Source organism: Neofelis nebulosa, chromosome 12, assembly GCF_028018385.1.
Source record: "Neofelis nebulosa isolate mNeoNeb1 chromosome 12, mNeoNeb1.pri, whole genome shotgun sequence".
NCBI lineage: Eukaryota > Metazoa > Chordata > Mammalia > Carnivora > Felidae > Neofelis > Neofelis nebulosa.
The window spans coordinates 9,138,270-9,163,963 of NC_080793.1; the positions used below are offsets into that span (position 1 = coordinate 9,138,270).

A 25,694-nucleotide genomic window follows, 5' to 3' on the forward strand; every position below is an offset into this window, starting at 1 on the left:
CAAATGCAGAGGGAGGCCACAGCACATTTGCTCTAGCAGCATTTTTATTTACAAACAGCAATTTCCATTGACTTTATACCATAAAAAAGCCATTTACAAGCAAGAAACGAGAATTCAGAACAAAATTAAGCAGCACTGAAATATTCATGTCACAAATCTAAAACAAAATGAATACAAGAGTAAAATATCATTTGAATAAATAGTCTTAAATTCATGCTATAAAATAATCCTTAATGGCAAGTTACTAGTTGATACAGCATCCGCTTAGCTAGCTTCATTTACTTCATATGGCGATGAAGTGTGGACTTGTGAGGTTACCAGTTTATATTGCAAGATAATGACACTGTGTTAAGTCATTCAAATTGCTCAACCATTTATAACGGAAAAAAATGTTAGCCCTACTAATAAAAGTGGTGAGAGAGATGGTTTTCACATTAGGAAAATGGTCATTCTCAAAGAAACCAGGTAAGTTTACCTCTTACTATAGTCAGGGCAGCAACCAAGGGCTTGGGCGGCAAGTCCAAAGGTTGAATTCACAGCATACTCGTCACCGAGGGGCAGCAAGAGGTCTGGTTACTGAATCTGCTGCAAGGCTTACTCCAGGGCTGGAGCCAGAACTAGGGCAGCCCTGTCTGTGCCAGCCCCAGAGGGGAACCGGGGGAAACAAGGTCCTCTTCCGGGCAGAGAAGTCGGGCACTGGGCAGAAACAGTGGGAACGCTCTGGCACTTACTGAAGAAGACGTGTGTGGCGTGTGACAACCATTACAAATTTGGAACAATGTGAATGACTCTTCTGAACGTTCAGTTCAGTTGCACTGAGTAATATGAAATCTATGATTTATGAACTAGATAGTTCCATATAAAGAATTTACATAATTCCCCAATACTTTCATATATAAAATTTAATAAATAACCCTGACCAGTCTAGAAGCACCATTCAAGGGGCATGTGCCCTTGGAAAATAGTTTAGGTGTTGCATATTTGAGTCCCTTTCAGTGGAGGCTTCACAGGAAACCATTACAGAATTTAACAATAACAAAGACAACAACAAAAATCACAGTAACTAATAGAAAAAGTTGTTAAAATAAAATACATTGATTTCTTGAAAGTAAAGCTCATTCACAGAGATGATTCCCGCCCCCACCCCCACCCCCAGCCCTTGTTTTGTGTTCCTGCAAATTCTTCCTAGAGTCTAGGCCGTCAAAATAAAAGTAAAAACAAAACCGCACACGAACATATGCAGGCCTATGGTCTGGGCTAAGGGAAAAACAAAGACTTGGTTATAACTGCTGTCATGAGAAAAGACATCTACTCATGCTCTGGAAGATTGAAAAATTTTCAATTTAGTTCTACAGTATATTCTGCTTAACAGTGAACCGACAGTATCCTTTCTGCTGTATTAAAAAAAAAACCACACAAACACACACACAACAAAACCAACCATACACACACACACGCGCGCGCGCGCGCACACGCGCGCACACACACACACACACACACACACACACACGAAACCAAAACTGCCAAAGCAGAGCCAATTGGGAGGCTTTCCGCTAACCAAAAAATGAACTTGTCTTCGTGTGCTGTATTTACAAATATAATTCCTAAATGTATTTACAGCTTTAGTAGAAATTAGAGGGGAAAGAACTGATCAGAACGAAAGGAACTGTTTAAAACCCACAAACGTTAGTAAAGTATAAAATTCTTTGTTTTCACAGTTTGTAATAGCAGGTTAAACACCTATAGAAAAGGACGCTGTCACTGTCTTCACATTGTCTACGTATTTGAAAAGGTAGCTCAAGGAGAGACTCAATTATGAACAGACCTGTATGAATTCAGGATATGTTTTGCTGTAAAAGATTTCTTCACAGATCGCTTTTATCTGAATTGGTTTTTGCATCTGTTAGAAACGAAACATCTAACCTAAACCTGTACAGAGATAGGGACTTTGCTTTCCAAAAAAAGAGTTGCTCTAAGGAGTTACACAGCGTACTTCGTCTGCGGAGACGTGGAGGGAACTTCGGGGAGAGAACGTTTCTGTTCTGTGGCCGTGTTAATCCTCCTGGCACATCCTCCTGTGACAAGGCACAATTGATTGCTGCACTGCCCGATCTGAATGGAGTTAGCCTTCCACCCGCCACGCACGCCGAGAAACACGACAGCGTGCTCGCTCAGAGAGGCTACCCAGCTCGGTGCTGGCCTACACGCTGCCTCCTCGAAGCCCTGTGGAACCTTACAGTACTGGGTTATGGCTTGAGAATTCATTCTTAACACTGCTAGCAGTGGAAAGGGTAAAGTGTTAGCAACATGAATGGGAGCAAGTGAAACTTGCAAAATGCGGAATCGTGGTTCTTAGAGAGAAACTCAATCAATTTTCTGCCCCTTAACAGTCCCATTACAATGGTTGAACCTGAACTGTACAATCAAAGCAATGTATAGTTTTGTCAAAGACAATTTTGGATAAGTCACTCTTTGGTAAACTCAAACCAGTGAAACAAATTGACAAATACACAGAACTCCATGTAAATAAGGTTAAGACTGACGACGGTGACAAGAACCAGGATATTCGAGGTACCTGCCCCAAGTGCTCTCCCCTCCTGACTTGTCTCATCTATCGCGGAATGCTCTGGAAACCTCTCAGAAGGCCCCAAGCCTGAGTGAAAAGGAGGTGTTCCTTCCCTGAGCCTGACCTCTCATGTCCTCCATTTGGGCGTTTCTTGTCACGAACTCAACTTGTTACCACCACACACGTTTTTTGCATTTAATTCTTAAAAGAAAAATCAAAACCCAACGTATTCGTGTAAGGAAAAAAAAAAAATCACAAACGTTTACCTGAAACCCCAGAACATATTTAAGTGGGTAAACACTGGGGGTCCGGCCTCCCCTTGAGGCACGCAGCTTTGACAGGAGTTGAGCGAGTGCTTCAGGGAGAGCGCGCACCCCTTACTTAGGCAGTTTGACAGGAAAAGGCATACTATATACCCGATTTAGCAAACGCTGCTCCTCGGGAGCAGCAGGACTAGAGTGTCATCTGTACGTAGTAACACTGATGTGTGGCGCAGCCGTTCACGCGGGAACAGACAGATCCTGTGTGCTAGAGACGAGCTACCGCACAGCGACCACCCCCGGGGGCTTAGCACACACAAGGGCCCGAATGATTTTCTTTTCTCAACAAAACAAAACAGAACAAAACAACGAAAACCAAACAACAAAAACGAAAACCCCCAAAACCTCCCCCGGACACCCCCTACCTCCCACCATTCTTGGTATCTTAAGAGCCAAAAAAGCATGGAAAACCAGCAAACGTCCATTTCTGTACTCCTTCAACTCCTAAGCCTCTCGAGTTGTGTCTTTTTATGTCTATTTTTCTTTTGGGTGGTTTGCGCCGTTCTCCTGGGGAGACGTACTGGCTGCGGGCTTCAGAGCCAAGGTTCTCCAGCAGGGAGTCTGGAGCGCTGACATCCTACGGGCAGGGCGGCCCGCAGCACAAACTCACCGTCAAATTGCTTCCGAAAGTACTCTGTCAGGGTGCACAGTACCAAAGCGAACTCGTAGAGCCTGTTTTGTTTACTAGAAGCAGACGGGTAAACAAAGTACAGAGCTGAAGACACTTCGAAAGTACTGACAAGACATTTTTCAAATAGGACTCAGGTATGTTTTGATACAGTAATGTGTTTGCCAGCAAGCACATGCTTTTGAGGTCTCTTTTCAAGCTATAAACTCAGGAGAGGGAAAGAAAAATTGTAATTCACTATCACCGTTAGATTTCACATTTTCTACAACTATACTGACCTAAAAGATACAGAACATAAAAATAGCACCACGTGACCCAAAAAATGGTGACACACACAGATTTGGTGACACACAGAGTATCTTAGAGGGCTTTTTGACTGTTGGTTTCTTTAAGCAGGAAACACTGAGAGTGGGGGAGCCACTGAGGCTCTCGTTAGCACACACAATACTAAGATCGATATATTGCTTGCAATTCCCATAGAGTATATCTTTACAAAAAGTACAAATTCCAAGTTCTGCAGTTTCCCTGGGAACTGCATGTAGAAAAAGTTGCTGTGCACCTGAACTAGCTGTTTGAAAAGAGGAAAAAAAAAACCCACAGCACTGCTTGGAGAATTTTGTAGAAAGAACTACAAATCCCTTTCCTTTAGTGTGAGTACTAACTCATGGTAGAGTGATTCGATTTAGTTACCTGGTGTGTTTCTACAGTACGGAATGAAGGTAGATTCGTAGGCCAGTAAAAACATTGAAAACCACTGCTCCTTTGGGGCTGGCTAATATAACACTACAATATGTAAAAAGGTCAGCACCACGGGTCATCCAGCTTACCTACTGGACAACGAACAAAAATTCCAAACGGTTTCCAACTAGAGTTGAATACATTTTATGGCATTTGGTTTATGTACTTGTTAGGAAGCAGAGCTATGAACACTGTGATTTGCTTTGCTTGCTTTTGGACACAATGATTAATATATATGAAAACCTATTAACATTCTTCTGTAAGGGAAATAAAGGGGCAAAACCCTAACATTGGGTGGGGACGAGACAGAGTCAAAAGCCCTGTTCACATTGTATTAAATTATATATTCCTCTTACATTCACCTCAACCAGAATAAAATCAAATTTGAGAATGTATATATACTATATATATAATAATCGCTTTATTATATATATATATAAATTGTCTAACTACCCCTTAAAAGTAATTTTAAATTAGAAAAGGTTACCCATTTGTATCAGCTGACGGCATCCTAGTCTCTCTCCGTGGAAACGCACTGGTGCCAGTGCACACAACGAGAGAGTATGCCTCTTGGCAGAGAATGTAGGGTCAACCAGTTGGCATAGCTAAATCACTGGCAGATTTGGGATTAAGAGTTCAGCCAAAGAGGAATACTGTCAGCCTGTGTTTTCCCTGGATACGTTGCCCTTCATGCTTTGAGCTCCTTGGGAGAGGGAGGGCGGGGGAAAGGATAAACACAATGAAGTGTTCCTTCCAGAAACCTTAGAAGAACTGCCAAGAGACGGAGAGATTTCCAGATGGTTGGGAAAACCAAAGATTACAACAAAGCAAATCACAAATATGCATTGATTAATGTGCTTTGTTTGGGTGCACTTCGTTACCATCTTAATCAGGAGCATCAGACACTGTGTGAATTTCCATCCGGGAATCTAGGCCCATCTCTGAGGCCGACGCATCATTTTCTAGTTTCTGTTCCACATACACGTCTGTTCTCTCGGGGGACTCGATGCGACTCCTGACTTCGGCTACACCAGGGTGGTTTTTCCGCAGGTGCTGGTTGAGGGTACCTTGGAATGGAAAGCACTTGCCGCAGATCTCACAGCGGAATGGTTTGTCATCAGTATGACCCCGGATGTGGTACTCCAGTTGGTCCTTACGTGTGTACTTCTTCCCGCAGAACTTGCACACAAAGGGGGTGATTCCCATATGGAGCCTCATGTGCCTGTCGAGGCTTCCCTTCTGGTTGAAGGACTTTCCACAGTAAATGCAGATCAGCCTCTCATTGTACGGGTACCAGTGCCCTCTTGCACTCCTCTCCCGGGGGCTGCTCTCATACCCGGGGTTATTCATCATCGCTTCACTGTCAGAACCCTGCACCAAGCCCTGTAGATCACTGTGCAGATGGACAGACAAAGCCCGCTTTTGGCGAGCACGCCCTCCTCGGAAACAGCTCAGCATGGATCTGGACGGGCTGGAATTACTCAAACTTCCAAAAGCTTCGGATACGCTGGTTGGCTGTGAGGCCGCTTGGGAGTAGGAATATGCGTGCTGCAGCACAGAACCGTAGGACCCCACGTTCACTGCCACAACTTGTTCCCCATCCACCATCTCTGTGTGGTACCCGTCGTCCCCCAGGGAGGAGCTGTCGGAACAGCTGGGCCGGTCAGACTTCTCCATCTTCACTTTCACCTCAGTGATCTGGCTCTCCCTCACCAACAGGTCCCCTTGCTCGTGGTCCCCCTCTATCTGAATCTCGTACTCGGAAACGCTCCCGCTGCTCCCTCGGTCCGAGTGCCCTTCCTCCTGTAAGCGGCTGCGCAAAGCTTTGCTGGGCGTCGTCTCCATCCGAAGATCGCTGCTCGTGGTGGGCTGCCGTACCTGAGAGCAATATGGAGGGGAGATCTCAACCGGGTTGGCAAAGAAGCTGCTGTCCTTAACTCCATTACGACTCTCTGATGTCTCCTCCGCACCAACAGTAACAGAGTCAACATCTCCAACGCTGATTTTTGAATGGATGCTCTCCAGGATCTGCGTGCACTTGTCAATGACACACTGCATCTGAAGAAAGCTGGCTGCAGTCAGAAAACTGACAACATCCTTCAGCTGCAAGGACATTCTTCCAGTGTAACAAAATGAAAGCAACTGTTCAAACACATTGGGATTTTTAATCACAGATATTGACAAGCCACTCATGGTACTTAATGCTGAATGGTCCCGGAAATAGGGGGAGCTGGCAGCGAGGACTGCTTTGTGGGCTCGGAATGGCTGACCCTGAATGTGGACAATGATGTCACATAGTTTCCCTTGCAGGCGGAGTTCGTTTAGCTGGCTCAGAACAGTGCTGCTGTACTCGGGCACATCAAACTGAATAAAACTGCTGCTGTCCATTTCTACTGACATGAAGCGTAATCTGCAGAAAGAGAGAGTTTCATAATTCACCAGTGACTCCTCACTAAGTACAAGCGGCATAAACACAAGCTTGCAAACATAACACCACCACCACCACCACTGCAGCTACCATGCCGCCTGAGGGTCAGCCTTAGCATTCTTCCTCTTACTTATTTTCAGTCTTTCATGTCTTGGTTAATTCACCGAAAGTCAGATAACCTAAAGATCAATCCGCCTAGTGCCCCAACTGCCTACCATTCATCTTCATCAAAATTATCACATGTTATATATGTCAAGTCCTCTCAGCTCAAGAAAAAATATTTCCCTGTTTCACTGCCTTCTGAGGATTTGGAATACTTTGTAAAAAATAAGCAAACTCATGTAAAGAATGTTCTGCCTCATTTGTATGTTTCCAATTGGGCGTTTTTCAAGAAGATGGCACACTGGATACACCGAATGGAGCTAAACCTTTTTCAGTTTAGAATTTGAGTTGTTGTCTTGATGTGCCTTTTTTCCCCTTCAGGTCTGCACACCTTTATATCCTTTTGGATTGGTAATGGACAGAACAATGCTCAATCCCTTTCAGTGAAGAGTTTTAGACAGGAGGAGTAACAAGAGTGATGGACACACCGCGAGCATATTGCTGTCCAACAGTGCTCCCAACTGCAGGTGGGCACACCTTGGGACAGGCTGGCTACCCTTGCCAAGAATCCACAGCACTAAATCTCTCACAAACATGTAAGTGCCTATAGCCCAGGCTGCACACTCTAACCAAAATACGACAAAATCAGATCTAACAATTATATTTTAGTGCTTAAAAAACCCCACCAACTGAAATGTAAGTACCTCCTGAATAAGCACCGAATCAAAGAGAAAATCAGAAAGGAATAGAACTATTTAGAAAAAAAAGAAAACTCACATAAAATCTGCAGCAAGAAGGGTTTAGGAGTAAAATTTACCTATGTCTTCAGCTTGCTTGAAAATGTATCCAAAAAAAGAGATGGATAGATAGGTGATAAAGCAAACAGAGTAATATGTTAACAAGCGTATAGATGGTGAGTGTATACAGGTGTTTATTGCAAAATCCAACTTCTCTGTATATTTGAAATTTCTCAGAAAAAATGTTGAGGCTCTTGAAACAACAAATTTTAACAGGCAAAGTCAGTGCCTTAAAAGTATTTAGCGTTTTTGTTTCCAAATTTATTTATTTACTTCTTTAATGTTTATTTATTTTTGAGAGAGAAAGAGAGACAGAGAGGCAGAGCACAAGCAGAGGAGGGGTAGAGAGAGAAGGAAACACAGAAATCAAAGCAGGCTCCAAGCTGCCAGCAGAGTCCAACACGGGGCTCAAACTCACGAACCATGAGATCATGACCTGAGATGCAGTTGGACACTCAACTGACTGAGCCACCCAGGCACCCCTTAAAAGTATTTATCATTAAACAACAAATAATAAATATACATGAAATCACTGAAGAGGTCAGAAAAGGAACAAGTTAAACCCAAAGAAAGCAAAAAAGTAAGAACACTGAACAGCGTATTATCATGTAGAAAGTTTTTTAAATTTTCAAAATTATAAGGACATCCTCGGAAACATAACTCATTAAAAGAGTAATATATTGTGACCAAATGTAAGGATGGCTACCTGCTAGGAAATATATAAATACCATCTGCCACCATCAATAAGTCAAAGGAGAAAAACCACATAGCCATAACAAGACACGACAACGTGCAATTTAATCTGACTCTCGCAGGAAAGGATCAACCAGTTAGCTTGACTAGATCACACTAGATTTTTTTTTTTTATCATGTCAGAATTTGAGTTAAAACATTTTAGTTAAGGAGGAATACCGTGCCCTTATTTATCCTAGAGTTATGACTGAAATCAATTTGAAATCTGTACGGAAAGGACATATTTTTAGAGTAACATAAATTGGCAGAATTAAACAAAAAGAAACAGAAGTGCCAAAGCATAAATGATCTTCAGGCCGTTCACACTGTTTTAGATGCATGTTAAAACACTTAAGGCATCTCAAAAAAAAAAAAAGAAAGAAAGAAAAAAAGAAAATTAAAGCATCTCCATTTATATGGCATAAATCTGATACCAGAAGATGGTGAACAGGATAAAGAAGACAAGTGTCAACCCTACCTAAGTAAACAGATTTTAAAGTCCTCGAGGAAATCCTCGCAAATATAACCTATTAAAAGAATAATATATTGTGACCAAATGTAAGGAGAGCTACATGTTAGGAAATATATAAATATAATCTGCCACATCAGTAAGTCAAAGGGGGAAAAAACCACACAACCAAATCAAAACTATGCCAAACATGGATTTTAGAAAGTTAAATGCCTTTTCAAAGTAAGGAAAAAATACGAAGAGAGTATTTTCTTAATATACTTTCTTAATATAATAAACAGTACCTGCTGCCAACCAACAGCACCATCATCCTTAGAAAGAAAACATTATACCTGCATTTCCCAAAATATATTTAATAGAACACAAGCCCATGAGTTGGTGTCAGTATCCCTACCTCCTAGGAAGTAAAAAATATATTAGCATAATAACCCACCTGAAAAGTCCTGCAGACAAGAATTCTATTTAACTCAGTGGTTTGCACACTCATTTTAGCGTGTAACTCTTCTCCCAAGGTACACATGTAAATATTCCCAAGAATTAGTGTTCCCTGGTGCACACTCTGGTAAACACTTTCATAAGGCATTCCCATTAGTGCCTGGGAGGATACAAGGTTGTCTGCCCATCACTTCTCTTACTTTTAACATTGTTCTGGAAGTTCTAGCCAAAGCAACAGACAAGAAAAAATTAAGGCCCGAAGCTATTAGAAAAGAGGAGGTGAAATTACTATTCAAGGCAGACAGGACTATTTACACAGAAAACACAGTCAACCACTGGAACAAATCTGGTAGAGGCAGGATCTAGTAAATGGAGCGTTTCATAAATTATTGTACATAAAACACAAGTAAGATAATGACAAGTTGCAACCAACAATAGTAACAGAAACCATAATATACCTGGGGGCTAAACAAAAAATAGTCAGGATCTGCAAGAAGAAACTAACATTTTGGTAAAGACAAAAATATGTATGTGTAAATGAAGATACATATCACGCTTCTGAAAAATGCAATACTATAGGCACTTTCCCACCAAATTAATTTATAAATATAATGCAGCGCAATGAAGAACATTCTCGGTAACTTCACAAAATGATTTTACAATTCATCTAGAACATTGCTGTCCAACAGAAATATAAGGTTAGCCACATGCGTAGTGTTTTCTAGCAGTTAACACTGTCTAAAAATAAACATTATTAAATTTTATACATTTTTACTTAACCTAACATTTAAAACATTCTCAACATAGAAGAAATATTAGAAAGTTATTAATGAGACATTTTACATTCTTTTTTTCCATACTAACTCTTTGAAATCTATGTGTATTTTACACTTGCAGCACATCTCAATTTGGAATGATCACGTTTTAAGGGCTCAATAGCCACATGTGGCCAGTGGCTACCACACTGGACTGTGTAGATCTAGAATAAACACTGAAGAACTTTTAGAAAACAACAAAAAACCCAGCTAAACATCTAGATGTCAAAATGTATGATTAGGCTACAATTCATTCACTCTAAGTATGTACTGTCTTCTATGTGCCAGGCACTAGGGGTCCCGGGGAGCTGTAATTCTCTTGTTATAAATTGTGACAAGAGCTACGAGATCTTTCACATTGGGCAGGGGCGTTGCTGCAGGGAAATGGTCCAGTCTTCCAGACATAAGGAATGACACACACAAAGAGACTCGTCCTTCCTGAGCGGGAAGGAAAGAAGCCTTAGAGAATGTGGGACAACTGGGACAATGAGCAAGGGAGAGGACTGAGGCCACATGAGGCTGTCAAGGTGGGGGGGAAGTTAGACTAGGATGGGCCCTGTGGGCCATTTCCAATCAACGAAAAAGGAAGAATTTTTGTAATAGATGCTGCTTGGATAATATGTATATAGAATAATAAAGTTACATCGTCCTCACCACATACCCAAAAATAACTTCTAGAGAAGGTCTTACATACAAAGACAGATACCAGAGGAAGAAACACAGATTTAACTACAGAAGAATTTTTGTACATCTAAAAAATACCTTCTGAGGATGCCTGGGTGGCTCAGTCAGTTGAGTGTCTGACTCTTGATTTTGGCCCAGGTCATGATCTCACAGTTTGTGAGTTCAAGCCCCGTGTTGGGCTCTGTGTTGACAGTGCAGAGCCTGCTTGAGATTCTCTCTTCTCTCTCTGCCCTTCCCTCTCTACCCCACCCTCTCAAAATAAATTTTAAACATTAAAAAAACTTTTGACCAAAACCAAATGAACAAAAGACCAATTATGAAAAATACAACATACACAGCCAAGAAGTATAACACTCTTACAAATCAGTAAAAGCAAATATAACAATTGAAAAATGAGCAAAGACTATGAACAGATGCTTTTAAAAAAATTAAAATAGCCTTCAAATACAGATACGGCGATTGACAACTTCATTGATAAACAAAGATTAACATGAGACACAACTTTCTCAATTGGCAAGATTTAAAAATGACCCAGCTGGCGGTGCTACAAGGGCTCAGTGCCCTCGTATACTACATGTAACAAAAGCTTTACAACGGGCATTCCTTTGGACTCAGCACTCTGTTGTAACAAAAATCACAGATACAGGCACAAGAATTTATCCATAAGTCTGTTCAATTACAATAGCAAAATGATGAAAACCACCTAAATGTCCGACTTCTTGGGAATTGTTAAAGTATAGCACACCTATGTACTGAATACTCTGTCATGATGAAACTGATGGGAAGAAAGAATACAAAGGTAGCTCTACAAAATGTGAGCTCCACCAGGGCAAAGATCTTTCTCTCTTTTATTAACTGTCACCCAGATTACTGCCTGGCACATAGCAGACACTCAACACTCAATAAATATCTGCTGAATGAATATTTAATAATACAGCAAAAAATCAGGTAACAAATCGACTGCAAGTGAGCAGGAGGGATCTTCACGGGTGATGGAAATGGTCTACAACTGGGCTATGGTAATAGCTGTACAATGTCATAAATTCATTAAAAATCGCTGAATTGTACACTGAAGACGACCAAATTCTAGGATATGTAACCTATACCTCAATAAAGCTGTTGAAATACAGGTAACAACAAAAGTAGGAGATTTCTAAAATTATGTATGTCTATGCAGATATTAAATATACATAGAAATAATACTGAGATATATACAAAATGCATACATTAATGTAAGATTCAAAATGGCTTATTTAGTTAGTTTTTTAAATGCTTATTTGCTTTTGAGAGACAGAGCACATGACTGGGGGACAGGCAGAGAGAGAGGGGGACAGAGGACCTGAAGCAGGCTCTGCACTGACAGCAGCAAGCCCTATGCGGGGCTTGATCTCATGAGCAGTCACCTCATGACCCAAGCAGAAGTCACTTCACGGACTGAACCACCCAGACGCCCCAGATTCAAAATGTTTTTACTTTCTTCTTTGCATTTTTCTGTGTTTTCCAAACTTGTAACAGTGAACATTTATTACTTGGAATGACAAAAAAAAGTAAACTAAAAATATTTCCAAATCCCTGCCAGATGATAATTTGACAGATGCTGGTGGTAGAGTGTAAAATGAGCAAATACTCTGGAGACATTTTAGTGATGTCCAACGAAATTACAAACGCACGTTCCCCATGTGCCCTAGGAACGGACTACAGCACCGGACAGAATGACAAAAGATTAGAAACAGACTACCTGCCCATGAAGAGGGGCGTGGTTAATAACTTACGGGACATCCGCACTTAAAACTACTTACTATACAGCCAGAAAATAACAAACAAGGAAGCTCTTTTCATTCAGACATGAAATAATCACCATGGTGTACTGCTCAAGGAAAAGGGTGACGTGTGGAAGAGTATACGTGTTGTCTGAACAAAGCGCTGTGAAAAGACACACACCACTGTGTCAATATACACACATTGTACATGTGCACAGACTACTTCTGGAAGGATGCACCACAACAATAACCTCTACCGCCTCCTGGGGGGGGGGGCGCGGGGGACAGGGCAGCTGGGAGCCCTGCCAGCTCTCAATGAATCTTTTTAGACACATTTCTAAACTATCTGAATATGTCGTTAAAAACAGGTAACATTTTTTCAAAAACTTAAGATGCCTCATCCAGTTTTTAAGGTAGGAAAAGATCGTAACAGAACTGTCAGGGGCACGAATCGGAAGTGAGATCTGGGTTCAAACGATACCTGCTTTCCACCTATAAAACTCTGGGCAAGGAGCTTTAGAATCTTTTCAAGCGTCAGTTCTCTTGTCTTGAAAATGGGAATGATGATGACAGTCCTTGCCTCACGGTTCGGCTCGTGGTGACGACTACAAGTATGTAGAAGCAGGAAGCACTCAGCACAGTGGCCGCCTGGTCCATAGTGATCATGGTTTGCTCTAAAAGACTTTTTCTAGGGGGACAGGAGCAACAAAGAGAACTGACTTTAAAGGTAGCCTTGGATATGAATCCCGCCTCGGCCACTTTCTAATAAAAATAATAACAATGAACATTTAAACAGCTATGTGACCTTGGACAAGTTAGTTAACTTTGATTTCCTATTGAGAAAAGGTCTCAGAATAACTACTACCCAACAGGAGTGCTGTAATGATTAAATGAGGGAAATTTATGCACTGAACTGAACGTGTATAAAAGCTTACACACGAGTACTCACCTTGTGCTAAACACCATATATATATATATATATATATATATATATATATATATATTTTTTTTTTTTTTTTTTTTTTTAAGTTTATATATTTTGAGAGAAAGAGAGAGAGACAGAGCAGAGGAGGAGCAGAGGAGGAACAGAGAGAGGGAGAGAGAGAGGATCCCAAACAGATTCTGTACTGGCAGCACAGAGCCTGACATGGGGTTTGAACTCATGAACTGTGAGATCATGACCTGAGCTGAAATCAAGAGTCAGATGCTTGACTGAGCCACCCAGGCACCCCAACACCTTATATATATTAATTTGATCCTTTTATCAACTCTGTGAGGAAATACTATGATTGTTTCTATCTCATAGATGAAGAAATTGAGGGAAAGCGGTTAAGATACTGCCAAGATAAGGTAACTGACAGTTAAGATACTGTCCCACAGTTAAAAGATGAACTTAGTCTGACTCCAGAAGTCATGACCCTGACTATCACAGACTGCCTTCTAGAAATGCAGATACTGCCTGGCACCTATCAAGTGGTCAAATGTTACCTACGCATTATAGCATGGTTGCGACACAAGGGTATGTAAATAGTGACGCTGGGAATTCAAGGGCAAAAGGGAGGTGGGCTCAGGCTTTTTTTTTTTTTTTAATTTTTTTTAATGTTTATTTATTTTTGAGAGAGAGACAGAGTGTGAGTGGGGGAGGGGAGAGAGAGACAGACAGACAGACAGACAGACAGAGACAGACAGAATCTGAAGCAGGCTCCAGGCTCTGAGCTGTCAGCACAGAGTCTGATGCGGGGCTCGCTCGAACTCAGGAACCGGGAGATCAAGACCTGAGCTGAAGTCGGACTGAGCCACCCAGGCGCCCCAAGGGCTCAGGCTTTTTAAAGGTAGAGTCCTAGGCTAAAACCAGTAGAAAATGGAAAACAAGCATTTCCGAAATAGTCTAAAACTGAAAACAGCTTCACAGTAAGGCTTCACTTGAAAGAAAATCTTACGCTTGAAAGAAAATCACTGGAGAGAAAAACCAAAGACCATGATTAACACCTAAGAGAGGGATTCCATTTTTCTGCAAATGAGAAAGGAAGTGCATCACTCTCCTCTCCTTTACATTAACGCCTCCTTCTGGCCACGACAATGAGATCCAAAGCCCTCTGCCTAAAGCTGCTAACAAGTAACACTCCAGAGAAAGAGGCTTCTAAAACTCTGACACACGGGGGAATTTGCAGGTAATTTCAGTCCTAGGCACGTCACCAAGCTAAAAGGAGTAAAAGACATAACTGATCACCAGTTCTACATCCAATGACCCAATTTGTCAGGTCTGGTGGTCTTGAGGTAAAGCAAGTCAGAACCTCTTGATGAGATGATCAAGTTCAACTATGATCCTCGGCTCCTCTGTATCAGCAGTTTCCCAGCGTTGTTTCTTGTAGGTCTTGATTCCTCCCCCGCAGAGAGTGCCAGTGGGCCTACACCTAACTTAGGTCAACGCTTCAGTAATTTCATCTTTAAAAAATAAAATATATGCACATGGTCAAACTTCAAATCCTAGTACAGAAAAATATAAAATGAATAGCAAAACTCTTCCCCTGTTCCTCTTCACAAAGATAATCACTGCTAAGAGTTCTTACTGTTCTTTCAGAGAAAATTATAAACACATATCAGTGTAAGCTGTTCTGTACCCTGCTTTATTTTTTAATTTATTTGAGACAGAGAGAGCATGCATGCAAGTGGGAGGGAGGGAAAGAGGGAGGGAGGGAGAGGGAGAGAGAGGGAGAGAGAGGGAGGGGGAGGGAGAGAGGGAGAGAGGGAGGGAGAGAGGGAGGGAGAGAGAGAGAGAGAGAGACAGAGAGAGAGAGAGAGAGAGAATATATCCCAAGCAGGCTCTGCACTGTCAGAGCCCCACGTGGGGCTCAAACTCACAAAACCGTGAGATCATGACCTGAGTCAAAATCAAGAGTCAGACACTTAACCAACTGAGCCACCCAGTTGCCCCTGCACCCTGCTTTAAAAAAAAAAAAAAGTATTTAATATACCTTAAAATCTTTCCATAGAAGCACAAACTCATCTACTTCATTATCTTTTCTGACTTCTGACATGGAAGGCTGTGTCACAATGCACTCAGCCAGGCCTCAAAAGATATCCTAAACAGGAAAAAATTGACATAGCCACGATATTTCCTCCAAGCAGAGGACTTTGCTAGGATCATGGTTTCATTTCAACTGATCATGCCAAATTATGTCCCAAAGGCCGCAGCAGCTTCGCTCACCAATGGCACACGAACTGCCTGTTCCCCCCGCCCCCCACCACCTACCAATAATAAGCATTCAACTTTTTCACTTTTGCCAGACTCATGAGTTTAAGATGGCATCTCATGCTTCTGAAGTGCCTTTATTTGATTATAAATAAGGTTGATCATCTATTTTCACGTTTAATGGCAATTTGTCTAAGTTTGTCTTCCAACTGCCTGTTCATATCCGTTGCCTGTATTTGCATTTTTTACTGAATTGTCAGAGCTCTTTGTAAATTAAGGAAATTAGCCTTTTGTCTTATGTGCTACAAGTATTACATTTAATTGCAATCACTAAATCGCATACTGACTGGGAATTTAAATTACTTTTCTACATTTATAGGAAATATTCATTTACTCTCGATCTTCCGCACATACAAAACCAAAGGGAATTCAAAGACGAATAAGACTCCCAGTCTTGCAATTGGAAACAGGCTTAACACGGATTCCTCCCAACTCAGAGAGATGTGGGAATGAAATTCATTTCTGATAATGCAGAGATGTGATTTATATATTAGTTTTTCATGGACTAAGTTTGCAGCTGCTTCAGAAGACAATAATGAATTTGATTATTCCTCTCACTAAACACATCAGAATCAGTATTCTTTAATTCAGAAGATTAATCACAGATCTGTTGTATTATATTAAGCAAAAAGCCATCCCCAAACTAGACATTTGCATTGCTATTTTAAATTAAAAAAAACACAAGCATATATCAGCTGGACATTTTTTTTTTTTTAATTTTTGAATGTTTTTATTTTATTTTTGAAAGAGAGAGAGTGAGTGGGGGAGGGGCAGAGAGAGAGTGAGACACAGAATCCGAAGCAGGCTCCAGGTTCTGAGCTGTCAGCACAGAGCCCGAGGTGAGGCTTGAACTCACGAGCCGTGAGATCACGACCTGAGCCGAAGTCAGATGCTTAACCGACTGAGCCACACAGGCACCCCTGGCTGGACATTTTCATCAATACCTTTTTTTTTTTTTTTGAAGGCCACTGATTTTATTGATTTAAAAACCTTTGCAACAGTGACTATTTCGCCAAAAAAAGAGCCAAATAGCATAAAACAGGCCAGAGGTGGGGGTGGCAGTGGGGTCAGGGCTGGGAATCCACTCAGAGAAGCATCTGACATGACGCTTGACATGAAATTGGCAGGGAAGGAGAAGGGAGATGCATGCAAGAGCGAGAATTTCAAAAAAGTTGAAATGGTGAGGGAGGAGAACCCCCAAAAGACCTTGGAGTACATTGCAGGTGGAGTACAACAGCAATCTCTTCCTTTGTAGAGGACAGGGGAGGAGTCCCCACGCGGCTGCAAACTCTGGAGACTCCACGCTGGGGCCAGGGGCTGGGGGCTCCCGGGAGAGCCTCATAAGAAGGCGTTGCACCTCTCCTGGCATTGGCCCCGCATGTGTCCGTCGGCCGTTCCGGAAGAGAGCTTCATCTTTCTTTAGCACCAGGAACTGGCCAAGGACCACATAGGCCTTGTCAAAGCCCCTTTCCTCCAGCTTCTTGCCCGAGACTTCACCAATCCCGGCCAGGCTCCCCACTGGCTTTTCCCCCATGGGCTCTGCCACAGGTCCCGGTGCTTTTGGGAGGTTGTCACCTCGATCAGCTTCATCGGCAGCTCCGGCTCCCGTAACAGCTCCTCCCACCACACAGTTGCTCACTGCCGACACCTTTAGTATTTATTTTAACAATAGTTTTGTTCACTTGTTTGTAATGGATAAGAACGTGAAACACCTCTTTTAAAAACCACATGTGATGAGGACTTAGTTGAAGCGGGCCGCTGGGAAGTTCAAGTTGTCAGCTTCTCAACCTGTTGAGTCCTCTTCTGCTCATTCAACCAGTAGACACACACACCTCCTGCTCGGCCAATTTCTTTAATGAGACAATACATTCACACCCCTGGAAGCAGCTTTCACCTCCTACACAGCCTCTGCCATGGTCAGCCGGTGACATTTCGCCACCGCCACTGGTCTCAACAGCGTCTGGGAAGGACTACCTGAGGTGGATGGTCCTGACACCCACCCCCACACTAACCTCAGCAACTGTAAAAGGGGGTCACTGGCCACCTCCCACACGCTTAGCCTTCTTCCTTCCTTGGGAGAGCCCATCATCATCGATAACTAACACTGAATGCTTGACAAAGACGAGGCATGTCACAAAGGACTTCTCTGCATGATTTCCTAGAATCCTCTTGCCCTCCCCGCAGAGGGCAGTACTATTACCCCTATTTTATTTCATTTTATTTTAAGTTTATTTATTTTGAGAGAAACAGCAGAGAAGGGGCAGAGAGACAGGGAGAGAGAGAGAACCCCAAGCAGGCTCCAGCGGAGCCCGACACAGACTCGATCTCACCACCCTGGGATCGTGACCTGAGCTGAAATCAAGAGTCGGATGCTCAGTCCACCGAGCACCCAGGCGCCCCGCCTCTATTTTAGAGATGAGGAAACTGAGACTCCAAGAGGCTAACTGTCCCAGGACGGTCCAAAGTCTGCCCATCTAGACTTCCTACACAGTAATTCCTAATCCGTGTTTCATTTGCTGGAGGGGAACAGCAGGACCAGCAGAAGTCAGGAAGAGCTGAGGAAAAGGCAGGCGAAGAAGAAAGCTTGCGTCAAGTTACATTCCTGCCCTGGCATGGTGGCCGGCCAGGGAAAGGGACAGGGACTAGTGGCAAGCATCCCCCTCTTGCTGCCAAGGGCTTCTACTCCTTCTGTGAGGAAGGGAATGGAGGCGGCCAAGTAGGGGAATTTTATTAATATCCACCCAAGTTACAAATGCATGTCCCCTGTGACCAATTTCAGCTCTAGCAATTTACTACAGCACCCTCCTCCTAGAGCAGAATCTCCAATAGAGATTAGAGATTAAGGGCTTTGGGGGAAAGGAGGGGGGGGGAGGTCCCCGGCGGCTAAAGTATATTATGCTTTCCATCTTCACAGCTTTTCCTGGTCAGAGCCCCTTACCCTTTAAATAAACACTTGTCTTCATGCTAACGCCTGAATTAATTAGAAACCACTGGTCTGAGGCTCAAGTAACTGGTCCTTTTGGTGTTTACAGGTGAAAGTCACAGAGCAGACACTGCCGAGACACAGGTTCAGCCCAAGTTCAATAGCATTCTAAGCAGCACTGGGACTGGTGTTCAAAAAGCCAGAGCAGCCGGCGTGAGGGGCTATCCAGGGATGACCAAGCACCGAGGACAGCAGTGAGGCCAGCGAGGCCAGGGGCAGGCCAGAACCATGAGGAGCAGAGAAGGAGCAGGTTCGGGAAAAGGGACCCACGCCAGGGAGTGAAGGCAGACTGCGCAACCAGAGAAGGGAGGACATTTACACAGCAAGGCACTGTGGGCACAAGCCACGGGGGACACCCACACTGTGCACCGTACAAAGCCAGCCTGGGAAGCCCCTCCCACAGACTGGAGGGAAAAAGCAAAGGAGAGGGGTCCTACAGATAGACATGCACGCATGGTCTGAAAAGAAAACTAAGATCCGATGCAAGACCACAGACAACGAGGCTTAGTTAGTGACGCTGCTGGAAATCTCTAAAGATCCCACCCAAAAAAGCTACAGAACCGTCTAGTCTTGCCACACCCATGCGTCAGGACAAGGCACTGTTCTGAAATCCAACAAACGAGGGAATCTTATCCCTAATCCCGGTTCCAAAACTCACTAAGAACTAACACATTTTACCCAAAAGAGCTTTAGAATAAAAAAGCCACTTCGCAAAGACAGCAAAGCCACAGTCTAGCAGACAGGACTGATCCTGACAGGGGTGAACGATACTGGCGATAATCGATACTCTGTTCTTCTCTCACCCCGCTCCTCCCACCGACTTTGAGCAAAAGGGGGAAAAGGCAGTGACAGTCCTCAGATACGGCAACACTAGAGGCTCACGTGGAAGGAAACATGGCTAAGGGAGGCAGCGCGAGTTTTCAAAGGTGTTGCACGTTTACCGATCCTATAAAGCACCAGGGAATGGAAAAAGGGTCCCATTATTTTCCATTTAATGGAATTAATTCTTACGTTCTATGGCAATATTTTTATAAGGCTTGATTATCACCAAAAAATTAACTGAGAAAAGCATGGATGAATTTATTTATAATAACGACTTAAAGGCCTTTCCAAGCACGACAGAAATCCCAGAAGCCACAAAGGCAAAGATGAATACATCTGCCAACATGTGACAAAAAAATACCCTCTGCAAAAACCAAAAGTAAATGACATACTGAGGAAAAATACATGCACATTTGACAAAGGGCTACTTTCCAAATTCCCTAATTTATATTGTCAGTCAGTCAGATTGGGACGACACAGAAGATCCTACGGGAGAAGGGGCAAAGGAATTAACATTGCACAGAAAAAGAAAAGACAAATGACCAAAGAACACATGAAAAAATGTTTAGCTTTATTCATGACTAAACAAGGAAAAATGAGAAACCCGTTGTAACCCATCAGACCTGCACACATTTAAGAACTGGCAAGTGTAATCCTGAGAGAGAACCTGGTAAGATCCAGAAGAATGTAAAAGGAATTCACCATTTGGTCCACCATTAACTGCTATGAATTGAGCCTACAAAAGTCATACAAAAGTATGTTAGGATATATGTTAACAAGGATGGGCACTAAGCATTTTTATTTGCTGTAGCAAAAAAAAAAAAAAAAAAAAAAAGGCAAGAAAGAAAAAAGAAAGAGAAAGGAAACAACTTCAAAATCCATCAAGAGGAGACTGGTTAAAAAAAAAAAATCAACAATGAAACACTACACAACTATTAAAAAGGGTAACCTATATGCTTTGATATAAAAAGAACTTTATTATTTACCCCGAACCAGCATGCTATGGAACAGTATGTATGCATACATGCAATTCTTTTCGTGTACTTTTTTTTTTATACTTTTCAAGAGAGAGAAAGAGAGCACGAAGGGGGGAGGGGCAGAGAGAAGGAGAGAGAGAGAATCCCAAGCAAGTTCTGCACTGTCAGCACAGAACCCAATGTGGGGCTCGAACTCAGGAACCATGAGGTCATGACCTGAACCAAAATCAAGAGTCAGCCGCTTAACCAACTGAGTAAACCCAGGCGCCCCTTCGTGTACTTTTCTTAAAAGAATAAATATACACTGCTGTATCTGCTCTGGAAGGAAATCACGTGAAACTTAGCGTCGGTGACTTTGGGAATGAGGACTTTGGGAATGAGTGGGGAAAGGGAAGGGAAACAGGCTTCAGTTTATACTTCTCGAATGTTTTATCACATAGCTGTATTATTCTCACTAAAAGTTTTTTTTAAGACATGTGTAAGATTCTACCTAAAAATATATAATTTTGTAAACCAAAGAATCTAGAGAAAGGGAAAGATAGGCTGCAAGTGGATAATTAGTGTATCAAGAAGACAATTATAGAGGCAGAACCCGAGAGCTATGAGGAATAATGACAAGCTGATTACTTCTGACCAAAAAGACTTTACAAAAAATCAAAACGGAACAAAGGAAAGCTTCCTGGTATTTGTAATATGTGAACAGGGCTTTGTATTTCAAATAGAAACAGAAAGAACACTTCAAACAGAAGGGATGGCAGGAGCGGGGAACATAGGAGTGAAATGTGGGGTGTCTGGGGTAGTGGCCAGGACCCGGGTTTGAGGGGTGACACAGCACAGACGAGAACCACTGTTGGAAGGTGAAGGGCCTGAACACTAGAGAACCCAAACTGAATTCTGGCAGCAGCCAACTCGAACATGAGTCCAAAGAAGGACTCAACAGGACTTGGAGGCTGACGGACGCCAACTGTCCTAGGAGGCAAGTGGGTCCAGCCCCAAACAAGGAGTTTGGGCTGCCCTCTGGGCATCTGCATAGAGCTGTCTGACAGGTAGTGGGAAGTAGGGGTGTGCAGCTGCACAGAAACATCAGATACCGATCTGGAAGGAACCAAAAATTGTACCGAGGCCTGACGTGGTAAGAGGAGGTTACTGAGGGAGAGAAAACAGAAAAAAGTTTAGCTGAGAGCAGAAACATTTTGCTGTTTGCTCCTATGAAAGGGGTGCCGTAACATGGTCTGGAGAACGAGGTACCCCACACACTCAGCCCTCTCCTCAGCACATCACTTCATTAATGAAATTCTGCATCACGCCTTTTGTCAAGCTGTGAGGAAACTGCACAATGAAAACCGGGACCTACACTAGTGTCATCTTCCGGCACGGCTAACCCGTTCAGAAGAGAGCCTAGAGAGGAGACAGGATGCTTAGATGCCATCTGGGCAAACACCCACATGGGCCTCCCAATCTCCTCTACAACATTCGTGGGTAAAGCTCTCGAAGTGTTTCCCCATAATGGCAACTGGAACAAAAGCGCAAGTGTAAAATCTGAGCAACTGGGAATGTGCCACTGAGCTCACATTCGCGGCGGTGACCAGAGGGCAGGGACTATGTGAGCCCAGCACAGTGTGTGGCAGAGAGAGGCTCTCGGCACATGTCAGCTGACTCAACCTGAACCAAACTGGTGGCGCAAAATCCCCGGCTGCCGCCATCACCTCACCCCCAGCCCTCAACTCTTCCTGCTGAAGACCCAAGAGGTACAGGTGAAATCTACCAAGGTGGCTCATTCCCATCTAACCCACAAACTCTCTCATTTAAAAATACCCAGTGACGCTGCTAAGGAAAGAAGGCAAGGTTACAAATCTGGAAGTTATTTAAGGCACCAGGAGATACCATTATTCTCAATCAAGATGCTCACAATTCCAAACCCAGATCTGCACCTGCGGGATTCAGTCACTTGCTGGAATCGGAGCCACAAACCAATCTAGGCTTCCTCTACCAGGCACTGAAGACCTAAGATCCCTAATTTCCATTCCATACAAAAAGTCACGAAAAAGACCACAGATGGAAGCACTAGGGACAGCAGGCATGGTTAACAGCAGTAACAACTATGTAAAAATAACTTTTCTAGGTATTTCTGCCTGGGTCTAGATCAAAACTAAACTTGAGCTGTCATGAATTACAATCTAATCCTTTAGAAAGCACCAGCCGAATAACACCAGGGCTGCATAAAACATTCTGGTGCTGCTGAAACCCAATGCACGAAAAAAATAAATAAAATGGCATTCCGTGATGGATATTCATGAAGCACTCATCCTAATTTAAAAGAAAACAAGTCTAGAGTTCTTACTGCATTAATTCATGTGAGCCTGAAAGAACATTTTTATCCAAACTGTTAGATTTCCTACCAAGGCGTTAACATTCTCCAAGTCTGCTCAGTTACACTAATTCTGAGAGTACGGCTTGGTTTGACAGTGGGGTTTGTCTTGCAGTCAAGGCAAAACATCAGAAGCTTCTTCTGAGCTGTCCGAGCAGGGGAGGGATGGCCTCTTTAACCTCACCTGCAATGAAGGTCAAGGATGAACAGTCATACTCCTACTGCGCGGAAGGCTTCGTAAGCCCCGTACCTCCTCACTGAACATTCCTGACACCTTTCTGAGAGACAGTGCGGCCCACCCCATCCTCCAGGGAAGGGAACAAACTCAGAGGGACCAAGAACCTTTCCCAAGGTCACTAAGGACTGCTGAGCCAGGATTTGAACCTGAATTCGTCAGTCTCCCGAGGGGGAATTCTTATCTCCTGTAAGAGTATAGCTTTAATCCAGGCACGCTGGTGAGATACAGGGTTTGTAGCGGTACTGGACCCTTACGGATCAACTTTGAGTGGAACGGGAATTCTCACTTAAAGATGTATCTTTACACTGGCATAACGATAATTAAGGGTTTACAGCGTTGCACTTTGAGTAGTCTGCAGCCATTTCTCTGCGTCATGTCCACTATATCCAACAACATCTTTCTACTTCTATGAAGTAGGCAAATAGATGTTTAATTAATTCATCACAAATGAGAAAGACGTGTTTCATGTACAGCAATGAGTAAGCTTTCTTAAGGCCAAGAGCTCAAAAGTGGCATCTTATCTGGTTACTGCTGGCATCTCCCAGGACACTGGACCTAGGAAACACAGGAAGACCCGCCTCTGAGGACAGAAGTGTTAGAAAAGCTCACCTTGAATCGCTTTCTTCCGTGAGGTTTTCCATGCCATCAATATCAACCAGAAAATAACCATTAGAAATTAAACTGCATTCAGTTGATGGCCTTCACTAAGCTAAATTCAGCAGTCAGCTATAAAACATTAAATGGGTACAATGAAGAAGTCTGAAAAACATGAAGCAGGATTTAAACCAAAGTAACATGAAAACTAATGGGAATAAAACATAATGATAGCATTCTAGATTCAGGATACTGGCATCAACGAGTGCTTCGACGGAGAGGGTCCAGAAACATGCAAAAATTCACAGCTCAGAGCAGCTGAGGTTCAGCAGCCTATCATTTCTCCACCTTAATAGATTTACGCGTAATGATGATGACAGTGATGGTGGTGGTAATGAAAATGTATTAAACAGTTAATAGGAGCCACAAACTCTACCTCCTTCATTTTTATTTTATCCATTTTAAAACTCATAGCAACTCTATCAGATGGATTTTATTATCCCCACACTAGAGATGAGAAGACAGAGAGGCTCAGAGACATCATACAAATTACCCAAGTTCACAGAGATGGTAAGTAGCCTTGTTGGGATTCAAATCCAGGCCTATCTTGTTTCAAAGCTTATGTTCTTTCCCAACAGTCTCCAACAGAAGAATTACATGGCTTTTTTCTTTCCTATAATCAAGAGTAAACTTTTTAATCTTTCAAAGATTCGTTTCACGCTATCTGCACTCTCAGAATGAAAACCCGGGTCACCTGGGTGGCTCAGTCGGTTAAGCGTCAGACTCCTGGTTTCCGCTCAGGTCATGATTTCATGGTTTCGCTGCGTGGGGCTCTGCGCTGGAGGCTTGGAGTTTGCTTGGGATTCTCTCTCTCCCTCTCTCTCTGCCCCTCCCCGCTCCCTCGAGCTCTCTCTCTAAGTATATAAATACACTTAAAAAAAAAAAAAAAAAAAAAAAAAAAAAAAAAAAAAGAACGAAAGCCAAAAATATCCGAATGGCAGCATTACACATAAGTTAATATACAACAGAGAAAGCTAATAACTAATAACAGATTCCCCTTTAAAAAGGAGGGGAATCACAATGTTTTTAAAGAGTCGTTTACCAACAAGAATCAGGAAATGTTTGAGCACCTATTATAAAAGTCTGGCCACAGCATTAGATACCACCAGGGCTCCGCGACAAGTATGAAGACACAATGCCCTCACAAGAACTCCCACTCCAGCTGGTACAAGCACAAGTTCAAAAACCAAGGAACAAATGCAGAATCCTGCGATTTAGATTCTGAGTGCCACAAAGGCATGGGGGTAGGGCAGTCAGGAACACCCTCTGGAGGAAGCAGATCTTCAGCAGGGCTTGAAGGAAGTGAAATGGAGAATTTACACAGAGAAGAAAAAGGAGGCCAGGACTTCAGAAGGGGGAAACAACAGGAGCAAAGCCCTAGAGGCAGTCATAAACTTGGTTCTGCAGAGCGCAGACGGAGAAGGAGAAGGAGAAGGAGAAGGAGAAGCAAGGAATATGGTGCCATAAGGTGCCGGGAGGTGAGGGGGAGCCAAACCAAGTAGAGTCCTAAAAAGACAGGGTGGGCAATGGCTGGACACAATGTGGCAGACAAGAGGACACTACTCAATGCCGTGGCCCCTTAGCTGTTCTGGCCCCTAGCGTCTCCTTTCCCCTCCTGCAAATCATCACAAACCACCCGAGTCTCCTGCTGCTCACCACTGCCTTTCAAATAGCTTCAATGTGGGCCTAGTGTTCAAGTTCTTTCAGGAACAAGCCTCAACCAATCTTTCCTCCTATTGCCTTCCTAGATGAACACTTATCTACAAGGAGACTGGTCTATTCACTAACTCCATCAGATCACTGGGCCCAATTCCTCTTTTCCTAGCTGAATCCTACTCATCCTTTAACAGCCAGCTCAAATCCTGCCTCCTCGCTAAGCCTTCCCTGACCACTCAGCCTCTAGTGACCTCCATCTCTCCTTCCTC

At 43.0% G+C, this 25,694-nt stretch overlaps 2 protein-coding genes and 1 non-coding gene across 7 annotated transcripts in view; all 3 read right to left on the minus strand.

Annotated features, from left to right (window-relative positions):
- RALGPS1 (Ral GEF with PH domain and SH3 binding motif 1) overlaps positions 1 to 25,694 on the minus strand; it is a 315,600-nt gene that overhangs the window by 288,555 nt on the left and 1,351 nt on the right. The gene's annotated exons all lie outside the window — the stretch shown is intronic.
- ZBTB34 (zinc finger and BTB domain containing 34) overlaps positions 27 to 25,694 on the minus strand; it is a 45,964-nt gene continuing 20,296 nt past the window's right edge. For 2 of the 5 annotated variants that reach the window (XM_058694094.1, XM_058694098.1), the window contains exon 2: positions 27 to 6,662. In XM_058694094.1, coding sequence (XP_058550077.1) covers positions 5,138 to 6,662 — 1,525 coding nt within the window. In that variant the 3' untranslated portion in view covers positions 27 to 5,137. Of the gene's footprint in view, positions 6,663 to 9,213; positions 9,975 to 23,724; positions 23,842 to 25,694 lie in introns of those variants that run through there. The other 3 variants (XM_058694097.1, XM_058694095.1, XM_058694096.1) reach the window with 3 other exon arrangements.
- On the minus strand, positions 16,559 to 16,643 carry TRNAR-UCG (transfer RNA arginine (anticodon UCG)). The gene has a single exon. It is a non-coding gene; the product is annotated as a tRNA-Arg (tRNA).